This window comes from Oryza sativa, chromosome 2 (genome assembly GCF_034140825.1).
Source record: "Oryza sativa Japonica Group chromosome 2, ASM3414082v1".
NCBI classification, from domain to species: Eukaryota; Viridiplantae; Streptophyta; class Magnoliopsida; order Poales; family Poaceae; genus Oryza; species Oryza sativa.
The window spans coordinates 6496622-6509024 of NC_089036.1; the positions used below are offsets into that span (position 1 = coordinate 6496622).

The 12403-nt window shown below is 47.6% G+C and overlaps 1 protein-coding gene and 1 long non-coding RNA gene across 2 annotated transcripts; one reads left to right on the forward strand and one right to left on the reverse strand.

The window, feature by feature from the left end:
* Window positions 1–2882: 2882 nt before the first annotated feature.
* LOC112937945 (uncharacterized) lies at window positions 2883–8061 on the forward strand. Its single transcript, XR_010739247.1, has 3 exons — window positions 2883–3083; window positions 5886–7640; window positions 7754–8061. It is a non-coding gene; the product is annotated as an uncharacterized lncRNA (long non-coding RNA).
* LOC4328724 (receptor kinase-like protein Xa21) lies at window positions 3347–7196 on the reverse strand. The gene is made up of 2 exons (XM_015767740.3): window positions 4109–7196; window positions 3347–3904 (listed from the first exon to the last, which is right to left on the reverse strand). Exons 1-2 carry the CDS (start codon window positions 7179–7181, stop codon window positions 3504–3506), a joined length of 3474 nt encoding a protein of 1157 aa, XP_015623226.2. The 5' UTR covers window positions 7182–7196; the 3' UTR covers window positions 3347–3503.
* Window positions 8062–12403: the final 4342 nt, after the last annotated feature.

Below are 12403 nucleotides of genomic sequence, written 5' to 3' on the forward strand. Positions count from 1 at the left end.
ACACCGAAGGTCCCTCAACTTGTCATCGAATTACAAAATCGTACTCCAACCACAAAACCAGATACAATACAGGAGATCCTTAACCCTTAACTTACAAAACCATTTACTTCAGTTCCTTCGGTGGTTTTAACTTAGGTGGCGGCTGAGTCAGCGTGGGACCCACGTGGGCCCCACATGTCAGTGTGTACAGTCAGCACCTCTCTCCTTCCACTGTTTTCTCACCCTCCTCTCTCTCACTCGGGCAGGGCAGCGGCAGGTGGGGAGGAGGCCGGCGGGTCGGCGGGGCGAGGCAGGAGAGGAGGTGCGGCAGCTGGCGGCGGCAGCGGGAGCATGGGGAGGCCCAGCTGCCCGTCTGCCCCGACGCCGCCGCGGCGCGCCGTCGTGGTTGCGGGAGAGGCTGTCGACGATGAGGAAGAGCTGGGCAGCGACGGTGGGGAGGTGGGCGTGGGCGGTTGCCGGCGGAGGAAGAGATGGGCGGCGGCGACAGTGGGCGAGGAGCTGGGCCGTAGAGGCGATGTGTCCGGCCTGTACTTTGATCGTCTCAGGGGCAGTACTATCACAATTTCAAGTTCACCTGTCTCTTTTGTTCTTGAGAGAAGTTCAGTTGTTTCCAACGAAAGTCAACGCTTTGCTCCTCTCTCAAGGCCTCGATACAGGATTTTTTGTTTGAAAAGGAGGATTTTCGGTATTGATTCCAAGTCAATGGTACTAGTTTTGCTCAAGTAAACAAAAGCACAAAACACACATACATGTCGAGTTCTAACATGTTGCTAGTGGATGAAAAACGCCTCAGCTTTTACAGTTAGTGTCATGAAGATCTGCTAGATTTTTTTCTTATGTCCTGATGCACTTGTTTCCTGTCAAATTTCTATGAAAATCACGCAGAATTCATACGATTTTAGACAGCCCCAACATTACACACACAAACACAAATGCATATACCATGCTCAATGTCCTGCTTGAATCTCTTGTATTCCTACAAAACAATACACATCCAATTTCTCTTTACAATTTACAAATCACTTTACTGATCATTCTGAAAGATGATCAGTTGAGAAATTTGAGGTAGTCCTTGAGGTCCGTGGGGAAGCAAGGGTACTACTGCCTCCAGAACGCGCCGTGCGCTCGCAGCATCTTCACCGCCTTGTCCTTGGTCGACGGCGAGCTCTCCACCTGCATCAGCGCCAGCAGCTTCGCCACGGCGCCGCCCACCACCATGTCCTCCAGCACCCTCTCGGCGGGGGTGGGGGCGCACGCCACCAGCCACAGCACGTTGACGGCCAGCCTCGTGGCGAGCCCGGACACCCGGAGCACGGCGCGCGCCACGGCGGCCACCGCCAGCCCGTGCTAGGCGAAGGCCAGCCGCCCCTCGGGGCACTTACACAGGCGCTTCAGGAGGAGGAGCGACCGCTCGGCGACGTGGCGGTTGGCGTCGAGGAGGAGCACGTCGTCTTGCCGTACCTGAAGAACCACCGCTCCATGCTGCGGCGGTCGTAGGTGACGCCGGTGGCCACCGTGACGGGGTCCTCCATTAGCTCCATCGAGATGGGGCACTGGAACAGGGGAGGAGGCTCCATGGCCGTCGTCCTGGTCGCCCGGCGGCCGCCGCCCTCCTCCTCCCACCACCGCGCTCGCCTCCGGCCCCGTGCCGTTCCTCGTCGTCGACAGCCTCTCCCGCAACCACGACGGCGCGCCGCGGCGGCATCGGGGCAGACGGGGCAGCTGGGCCTCCCCATGATCCCGCCGCCGCCGCCGCCGCCGGCTGCCGCACCTCCTCTCCTGCCTCGCCCCGCCGGCCCGCCGGCCTCCTCCCCACCTGCCGCCGCCCTGCCTCGAGTGAGAGAGAGGAGGGCAGGAGGCGAGAAAACAGGGGAAGGAGAGAGGTGATGGCGTGGACAGTCCGACAGGTGGGCCCCACGTGGGTCCCACGCTGACTCAGCCGCCACATCAGAGAAAACTGGGTTCAAAACCATTAAAGGACATAAAATAAACGGTTTTGTAAGTTGAGGGATGTCGTATATCTGGTTTTACGGTTGGAGGACGATTTTGTATTTCGATGACAAGTTGAGGGACCTTTGGTGTACTTTTTCCGAGGGTTTTTCATGATTGGTTTTAGTGGATTTTATCATTCTTTGGGCTCCTTGCAATGAAAGAAAAATCAAGGAATTTTAAAAGATTTGAATCATACAATGAAATTTTCTATGAGACTCTTTTGGGATAAAATATTGGGTCTCTAAAATTTATACTCCTTATAAAAGGGAGTAATGGCCCACCACCAACTTTCAACTTTCTTTAAGAGAAAAAGGGACATAGTCTCACTTGTTAACTACTCATACCAACTCTCTATTTTTTCTGGGAATGAAAAATGAAAGTTTTACAGAGCTCGCCAACCTTTATCGCCGCTACTGCCTCCCACGACAGGCTCACTAGGTATGCCGCCCACCTCGAGCCCACTCGTCACTTTTATCGCCGCTACTGCCTCCCACGACAGGCTCACTAGGTATGCCGCCCACCTCGAGCCCACTCGTCACTGACCTCCCACTGCCATTGCTGTCTCTCACAGATGGGCCTGCCGATCGTCAACCTTCTCCCTGCTGGCAAGTTGTTGGGGAAGAGAAGAGAGGTGAAAGTTTACTTACATGTGGCATCCATAATTTTTTTTCTGATTAGAATGCCATGTCAGTTAAAACAAACATCCATACTGTTTTAGAAGTAACTTGAACAGTTTTTGTTAAGAGGAGGGGTGAAAAATTCCGGTTATATGGTTAGGGATATCACATAAACTCGTCGTAAAGATAAAGGACAGAAAGTGGACTTATTCCACCTCTGTGCACTGACCGTTGAAGGTTTGAAGAAGCCCAAGAGAGCCCAAAGCAAGGCCCGTTTCTTCTTCTGCGGCGCCCGGCGCTCGGCGCTCGGATCAATCCCGCCGACGAGCGCCTCCGGCCGCCGCCTCCCTTCCCCCGCCGCGGGAAGCTCATGGCCCTTCCAGCGCAGCCGCTCCCGTGTCCTGAACGACCAACCGCCGCCGCCGCCCGGCCATCGCGTCATCTTCATCCACCCTCGAGGCGACCTCCCCGGAGGTAAACCGCTCCCCCCCCCCCCTCCTAATGCCTGCACGATTACTACCGATTCCTTCTACATAACTAGCAAAGTGATCCGTAGGAACATTTCTTGCAAAATGGTTGTAGATTCAGTTCTAGGTCGTCAACTCGTCCGCCTTGGAGAAGGGAATAGATCTCATAGATCGAATGGGGTTTCTACTTTCTTCTGAACAATTTTTTTTTTCGAACAAATGCCCTAGTATTCAATTTTTTTTAGCCGCACAGCACTTACAAATTTGCAATCATGTATAATATAGAGCCTCTCTGTAATTGATGCTAGCTTTACATAAACAAAAAGCTGCAGAATCCGCAGCTTCCGGCACCTTATTTGTGTGTTCAATGACATGGAGCATAATATCATGCCATGCGCAAAAATGATCTTGGAATGCTTCATTGTCTTCATTGGCTTGATGTTCCTTCATTGGACACATGTTTCTCAAACTTGTCTCTTATTGCTTGCAACTCCTTCAGAGCGTCTCCGATTTGCACGCGGTCCGTTGGTGCCTCCTCTGAGCAGGAGATTCCAATGCGCATAACCGAAGTGACACAAGTAATTCTTAGATCCTTGCCGTTGTAAGAGTTTGACTTGATTGCTCCGCCATCTTCTGTCTCTGGTAGTAACTGTTGATCCAGAACATTAGCCGCATTGTCTGGCAATGCCATTTGGACATACTTGCGAAGCCCAACCGCTTCCCCGAATTCATCGTCTGTGGGTCTTTTTCTGGTGAACATCTCTAGCAACAGTATGCCATAGCTATAGACATCACCTTGAATTGAGACTTCATTGCCAATTCCATACTCTGAAACCAACAAAAGGAACTGTGAAGAAGAAGAAAAAAATGGGTACATTTCCCCATTCTACATAAAAGGGACTTCTGTCGAAATATACTCATATAATTAAGTGAGTCAGATAACAAGAAATCCTACTTTAGAAAGCAGATTTCTTGAGTTATATACACAGAAGAGAATACAGAATTATAGCAATTAGAGACTTAGAGGTGCACCTGGTGCAGCATAACCGACTGTTCCTCTCATTGATGCCCAACCACTTGATTTCTCCGACTCCTGATGCAGAAACCTTGCAAGCCCGAAATCGCTAACATGAGCAACCATGTCACTGTCGAGGAGAACATTGCTTGGCTTAAGATCACAGTGAATGATTGGCGATGGCTTATATTGGTGAAGATATTCAAGTGAAGATGCCACATCGATTGCAATGCGTAGTCTTGCAGTGAGATCTAATGCCTTGTGTTCACTTTGTCCCATGATATTAGGGTGTAGCCATTGGTCTAAATTTCCATTTGGTAGGTACTCATATACAATGGCCTTGAACTCATTGCCCTGAAAATCAATACTCGAGCATACAGTCAATATCTTCACAAGGTTCCGGTGTCGAACACATCTCAGTGTCTCACATTCTGCCATGAAACTTTGAGATGCACCACGTTGTGTGAGGTTGAGCACCTTCACAGCAACTACTTGTTGGTCATTGTTTGTCATTCTTCCCTTATAGACCGAGCCAAAGCTTCCTGCTCCTATGAGGTTATCAGAGGCAAAACCATTTGTTGCATTGACTAATTCAGCATAAGAAACCCTCGTATATTGCTCACTAATGAGTGATATTTGTGGGTTTGGTTTTGCCTTCTTGTTCCTATAGTAGAATGCAAACAGCATAAATATTAATGTGATTAATGGCATTATTCTGCATATGGAGATTATGATGATAAGTTTCCTGGATGCCTTCTTGGTGGTTTGGTTGAAGCAGGGTGGCAATTTCATCTCTGGGATACCGCCACACAGGTCATCATTTCCAGCGAGGAAGGTAGCTGTTGCATTTAGAAAAACGCCATCTCTGGGAACTTCACCTTCAAATTTGTTGTATGAGAGGTTCAAAATAGATAGACCTCTCATGCCCCCAAGAAATGCAGGGATGCCTCCAGATAAATTATTGTCAGAAAGGTCAAGCACCAGGAGGCCCTTTAGTTGCCCAAGCGACGATGGAATTATCCCTTGGAGGGAATTTCCAGATATATTGAGCTGCTGCAAGCTCTTACATTCACCAATAGATGTAGGAATCTCTCCAGAAATGTTGTTTGAAGAAAAATCAAACTCTCCAAGATTTTTTAGATTACCCATTTCAGCTGGTAAAGCCCCCGATAAAAAATTATGTCCCAAAAACATGTTACTGGACAAAGTAGAAATGAGAAAAAGTTGTTTAGGTATCAAGCCAGTGAGGCTGTTATATGAAAGATCCAATAGTTCTAGAGGACAACTGCTAAGATTGGAAGGAATGGACCCATTGAGTGCATTTCCTTGGAGTTGTAGTAGATTTAGTCCTGTAAGATTGCCAAGAGTTGGTGGAATGGATCCAGACAGGTTATTATATGGTATAGATAATTTATTCAGCATCTTGAGTTTGCCAAGAGAAGCTGGAATAATTCCCTCTAAACGGTTAATATCCATATAGAGCAATTTTAAGTTGATCAAGTTCCCTATTCCTTCAGGTATTTTTCCTTCTATATTGTTGTTCGCTATGATAAGATAGCTCAAATGCGAAGAAAGATTCCCAATTGAACTCGGTAGCTCACCTTGAAGCTTGTTGTAACCCAAATCTAATGCATTCAAATTGCTGCAATTCGCCAAGCTGGATAAGAAAACCCAATCAGCATCATTTGTTGCTTCAAGCTGATTTTTTGAAAGGGCCACAACTGATAAGCTCTTCTGTTGAATTCCAAGACACTGAGGAATTCTTCCTGACAAAAAGTTGTATACTGTTTGCAGAACTTGAAGCATGGTGGCATTACACAAGGATGGTGGGATTGTTCCATGAAATTGATTGATGTCTACAACAAACCTTTGTAGATTCGGAAGCTTATTGCCAATATCAGGTGGAAGAGCCCCGCTGAGGCGATTGCTTTGTAAACCAAGATCATCAAGGGAGGAAAGGTTGAGCAGTGAAGGAGGAAACGAACCTTCTAGTTTATTATAATCCAGACGAAGGCTACTCAAGGCACCAAGGTTTCCAAGAGAATCTGGTATGGAGCCTGAAATAAGATTATTTTGTGAAAGATCAAGGCTAGTAAGCATCTGAAGTCTACCTAATGATTCAGGGATGTGTCCTGAGAGCCGATTTTGCTGGAGACTAACAAACACTAGAGATGAGAGGTTCCCCAACCATGCAGGCACAGTTCCTTCGAGATTGTTCTCTCCCAATTCAAGGACAAGAAGTGATGAAAGGTTTTGCAGCGATGGTATGCTCCCTGTCAACTTTGCAGAAGGGATGCTAAGGTACTTGAGTGCTGAAAGGTTTCCAAGTGAGGCAGGAATGGAGCCTGCCAGCTGATTAGAACCAAGACCTAGTCCAACAAGGCCAGCAAGATCACCTATCTCCTCTGGGATTCCCCCAGTGAGGTTGCTGAATTGCAGGTTCAGAGTCATGAGGTTTGCAAGGTTTCCAATCTCTGATGGGATGCTTCCGGTGAGGGTGTTCATGCCAAGGCTGAGTACCCTGAGGCCGCGCAACGAGCAGAGCTCCGGCGGTATCTCGCCGTGGAACCTGTTGTTGTACAGAGCGAGGATCTCGAGGCCGGTGCAGTTGGCGAGCGACGCCGGGATCTGCCCCTGGAAGGCGTTGTCACTGAGGTTGAGGTGTCTGAGCTCAGCGAGGCCGCCGAGCTCCGGCGGGAGGACGCCGTGCAGCCGGTTGCCGGCGAGGTGGAGCCGCCTCAGGTATGTGAGGTTGCCGAGGTCCGGTGGCACCGTGCCACGGAGGCCAAGCCCCGGCAGCTCCAGCGCCACGACGCGGCCGCGGCGCCGGCCTCTCGCGCCGCACGCCACGCCGCGCCACCGGCACACGGGGACGGACCGGTTCCCCCACGTCGGCGGCGGCGGCGAGCCACTGCCCGTCGACATGCGCGCCATGAACGCCGTCAGCGCGAGGCCGTCGTCGACGTCGACCGCCGCCGCGGCGGCGGCTGCTGCTAGCCACGCCAGTGGCCATACCGCGGCGAGCAAGAGACGCTTGCCGGCGAGTGCCATTGGTGTCACTGTCACGTAAGAACGGTGTGCAAACTGCATGGAAATTGCTATACTGATGCGAGAGTTGATCATATCTGTGCATATAAAGCCTTTTTATATGATTATAGGTACCCATTTTATATCGGTTTCTGTTTCTGTTTATATTAGTATGATTTTCAAATTGCTAAATGATAAAGTCTGCGCAAAATTCTCTATAGAAATTATTTTACAATATTCTATTTTTTAAGTTTGTAATAATTAAAGTTCAATTAATTATGTGTTAATGGTTTTGTTGTTTTTTTTGGCTAATTTCATCTTCATTTTCGATGCATAGACAGTTGCTTTCAATCCAATTCCAGTAGTCCATTCTTGTGGAAATACATCACTGAATTTGTCCACGGTCCACATTTTTGGTTTCTGGTTATTTCTGCCGCATTGCCAGTTTGTTATGGAGTTGCTACTTGCTAGTCTTCTGCAGAGACCATGGACCAGCTTGATTGATTAACCAGCGATTGCGAGGTAATTTACTACCATGCTGAATCGCTGGACATACGAAAAAAAATCAAGGGCTACAATTATCTGAACATGCAAAGGGAAATTCAATGAGTCAGCTCTATTTTTTTTTTTTGAAGGAAGATGAGTCAGCTCTATAGGAAAGCAAAGCAATGGCTTTCAGGGTTGTTGTCTGATAGTGGGATAACTACTGGAGCTTATCCTGTTGATGCTTATTGACCAGCGCACCAAGGTTGACCAATTGTGCTGCAACTTGCTGATGGGCAAAGCAGCAGCGGCGCGAGATAACTGAACATTTCGGCATTTTTGTTGCTGTTAAATGTCGAGAGCATTATTTGTCCATTGTACGTGTTGGTGTAGGCGAGAAGGCCCCCATTCTTATGTAAAAAGGAAACCATTATTTTTCAAGTGATCTGTCTCAAAATAATTTGATTCTCAATTCATCTTAGAGAGAATGAACTAAGTATAGAGAACATATTTTCCTTTGGAGCGCACGATTATCAAAATACAGGCATAGGAAAAATGCATGAGTAAAATGTCATCGCACTTTAAATCCTAAATCCTAAGTAAATAAAACACAGAAAACCATTTGGATGGAGCACACGAAAAATACACGATTTTGACAAAGAGAAAAATTCCAAGAACTTGGAGCTCATATTAGGAATCCTTCAAAATTCCAATAAAACATTTCATTCCAAAGGAATTTTTTTTTAAAAAAAACTAGCATACTGCCCGTGTATTTGCAACGTGATTTTAGTTAAAGAAAATTATTATTAACATATTGTCACTATCCCTTAATTGTTATACATATTTGTTACTAACATATTATTGATCATTTGACCCCCCCCCCACTATATCTTTTTGAGGCAATTGCTTATTTTAACCCTGTTACGAAGTCTAACTACTAATTCGACCTTATTTTTTTAGGTTTGCTTATTTGACCTCGTTTTTCAAAATTGAAGATGAAGACTGACCCTATTTTGTGTAGGCAAGATAACGGTGTTAACTGAGTGATGATTTGTCCTTTTAACCCTGGCTCATTTGACTCTATTATATGAAAGCATCTTGTGTTTGGACATTCTTAACATATTTATAACGAATTTGATATAGCCTTGATAGATTTGTGACAATTTTGACAGATTTGGTCTCAATTTATTAAATTTAGTTTCAGTTTGACAATTTTGACTTTAATTTTTTTTTAAAAAATGACAAAACGGTTGATATACAAAATTATTTCTCCTATTTTGTCCATCCCAAATTAGATACAATAATAAAGCAAAAGCTCAGCAGCAGTCAAAGAGATTGAACTCGATCACAGCTAGGGTCAACGTTTCGAGATTGAACTCAAGAATGTGATGCCCAGACACAGATAGCAACCAGTAGAGGGCGTTGGCAACAAGTATGGCAGGTGAACCAAAATGGTAGATGGTGGATACAGGCCCTGTGAAGATGGCATCGCCCCATTCGCCGGTCGCCGATGAGTAAACGGATACCAAGATGAGGTGGGGATTGGGATGGGATAGGGTTGATTAGTATTGAGGGTATTTTGGTCACTTCAGGGTTGTAAATTTATTATTTTCTTTTTTCTAAATGAAGTACTAACAGTGGATTGAAAACAGGGTCAAACGGAAACTTTCATTTTGAAAAACAAGGTTAAATAAACAAACCTAAAAAAAAGGTCAAATTGGTATTTAGGCTTTAAAACAGGGTCAAATAAGCAATTATCTCTACACATAAACTATCTTAAAACTTATTTCCAAATCTGTCTCGAGCTTCTCGCCAAAGGTTGGCGCGGCCGCAAAGATGACAGTGGCGGGGCTTCTCGCCAACCGGCTCGAGCAGCCAGGGGAGTCACCCTGGGTGGTGGTGGCAGCAACCACCAGATCCATACCGCCTCGGCCGGATCTGGCGGGGTGGCGGCCGGCAGCGAGGAAGGCATCGTCAACAGCGGTGGGGATGGCGACGACGACGGCAATGTCTCGGCGGCAAGAGGCGGCGGGGATGGCGACAGCGATGGGGATGGTGGCAGTGGCGGAGACCGTAGATCCGGCGGCAGGGCGCTTGGATTTGGCACCCCCACGCCGGATCCGACCGGTGGCGGCACGAGCGTGCCGGCGCAACCTGGCAAGAGGATGGCGCAGCCGTGGGTGACGGTGGCGACGGGCCGGCGCGACGCGGCAACGCGGCCAGGGAGACTCGTGGCGATGGCCGCGACAGTCGGCAGCCGACGGGAGGAGCGGCGCGGCCCGGCTGGCCGGCCGGCGCCGGCGGAGGCAGTGCGCACACGGAGGCGGCGGCGCGGCCCGAGAGACTCGCGGTGACAGTGGGCAGCCAGCGGAAGGAGGAGCGGCAGATGGCTGGCCTACTGGTGGCGGTAGAGGTAGCACGCGTGGAGGTAGCGCGCGTGGTGGCGCAGCTGGCGACGGCGGAGGTCGGTGAGGTGCGGCCAGTGGTGGCCGCGGTGCGTGGAGGTGAGGCCGAGGTGCTGGTGCAGCACAACGAGGCTTGTTGGTGTGGAGACGGTGGTCGGCGCAACGAGTGGAGGCCAGCTCGGTGAGACGTGACCAGTGGCAGCGCGTGGAGACTGGCTGGCGGGGGGCACTGGTGCAGTGGTGCCCACGCGCCGGCGGAGGTTCAGATGGCGGTGGAGCAATGGTGCATCAGTGGTAGATCGGCAGGCGGTGGACGTCGGGTGAAAACCCAGGGCGACGATGATGTTCGAGCGTCATTCCCATCTTGAGGGCGTTGTCGTGTTGTTCCACCCCTCAAGTGTGGTTGCCGAGCGAAAGCGTAGTCTCGGTTCTCTTTGAGACCTTGATGGACGGCAGCGGCGGCGGTGTTTTCGTCGCTTCTTTCCTTGGAGATGTCGTCTAGGCACCCTCTTGCCGAAACCCCCAAAGCAATTGGTGCAAGCCTGGTCTAGATTCATATCCTCTTGTGTCGGCGTCCTAGCTTCTGCAAGTTGGCCACGTTGGAGGTCCTAGGGGAGAGAGGTGTTCCATTCTTCTCTCTGACCCTCTCCCTAAATCCCAACGACTTGGATAGAGTGGGGTTTTGCACTGGTTGTAAGGGTCGGGTTTTGGGCGATCTCAACTGTGTTCCATTGTTGGCCTAGCGGTGGTCGGTCACGCTAAGCGGCGGCCAGTCGGATGCTAGCCTTCTCCTAGGTCTGTGATTGGCGCTGTCGGTGTGCGGATGGTGGTATACTTTTTTCGTTTTCCTTATTACAACCTTACAGAGTTGTAATCTTATATTTTTTTCTGCTTTATCAATAGAACTTCACGCTGTCTATCGTTAAACTTTTTTTCCAAATCTGCCTGCAGCTATTGGTGCGACAGTGTTGTTTCAGCCTGCGAGACTGGGTGACGTGTCACGTGTCCAAAAGATTCAAATTTAGAAATGACTTTTGGATTTATTTTTAAAATTTAAAGTTTGTAAATTCGCTGGTGGTGTTCAAAAGCAGGGACGATATGCATAATGCATGATGTGTGTTGGGGGTGGGGGAGGGGGTGATCTCCCTCTTCTTTGTCGGAGAAAGCTTACCCGAGAAAGAGGAGGGCTCATCGGAGAGACAGGAGAGAGCTCGCAAGAAAGCCATCGTCGCTTGCGGTGAAGAAGACGAAGAGAGGTGGAGAGAGAGCGCCGCTAGTCTAGACCTGTGGGAGCAGCTGGGAACGCTACTCCAAGGGACAAATTGTTTTTATTTATTTTTGAACATTTTATTTTTTAAAACTTTTAACAACATTTATTTTCAAATCTACACTTTTTTTTTGTCACATTAGACATGATAAAACAAGACTATTACATCACTCTGACTGATATGATAACGTTATTTTGCTACGCCACTCTAGATGACGTAACAGTGCTGTTTTACTAAAATAAGATAAAATATCACGTCAACTATTGGTGACGTGACAATATTATTTCGTCATATCAGATGGGATGGCGTAGTAAAAAAAAGATTCAAATTCACAAATAAGTATTGAGATAATCTATTATTAAAATCCAAAAATTAAAAAGTTAAAAAAGTAATAAAAATTCCCGGTAGACCCCCCTTGCTTCCCACCGTTTCTGCTCTTCAGGCAGCTAGCTAAGTTCGTCCCAGTTTTGTTCCTACTGAATTTTGGAGTAGAACAAATCTGCACGAATTTTTTTTTACACTCGTCAGTCGTCACACAATAGAATGGAACTTAATTATCCGATCTTAAACTGATCGATACTACTTTTTTTTCCCTCTGAAAGTGACCAATGCAATAATTAATTACCAAAAGGTGATTAGCACATAATATAGACGATCGATGGACGCCTGATCTTCAATCGTTATCGTGCGGGCTACCTGCATAAAATACCTTACACATTGGCTGTTTATCTGATCAAATATTCAACCACACTAGAGACCTTATCTGTGAGCAATTCGAGGGCCTGATAATTGTCAAAGCTTTACAGAGTCAAAAAGTTCAGGCGCCAATTTTCCTCGTGGCGCGTAGTGCCTAGCAACAACCAGGCTAGCATGCGTTCCTCCATGTCAGCCAAATTATCAGAGCAAATTTGATAGGATTACTATTAGCTTCAAATCATATATTCATATATAGCTAATCTAATAGCTAATTGATACAATAGTTAACTATAAATATATATTACACCATTAATACATGATTCTACCTCTTATACACATAATATATATTACACATCGTTTTCCTTCTCTCTCCTCTCTTACCTCCTTTACACGTGTTCATAGCTGGCTTATAGCCTGTTATTATATTTCGGCA

Bases quoted from the DNA above. Each gene is read 5' to 3' on its own strand.
- LOC4328724 (XM_015767740.3), bottom strand. From the start codon at position 7,181: ATGCAGTTTGCACACCGTTCTTACGTGACAGTGACACCAATGGCACTC. The intron at 3,905-4,108 runs GTGCACCTCTAA...TGTTGGTTTCAG, and splicing joins AGTCGGTTATGCTGCACCAG to AGTATGGAATTGGCAATGAA.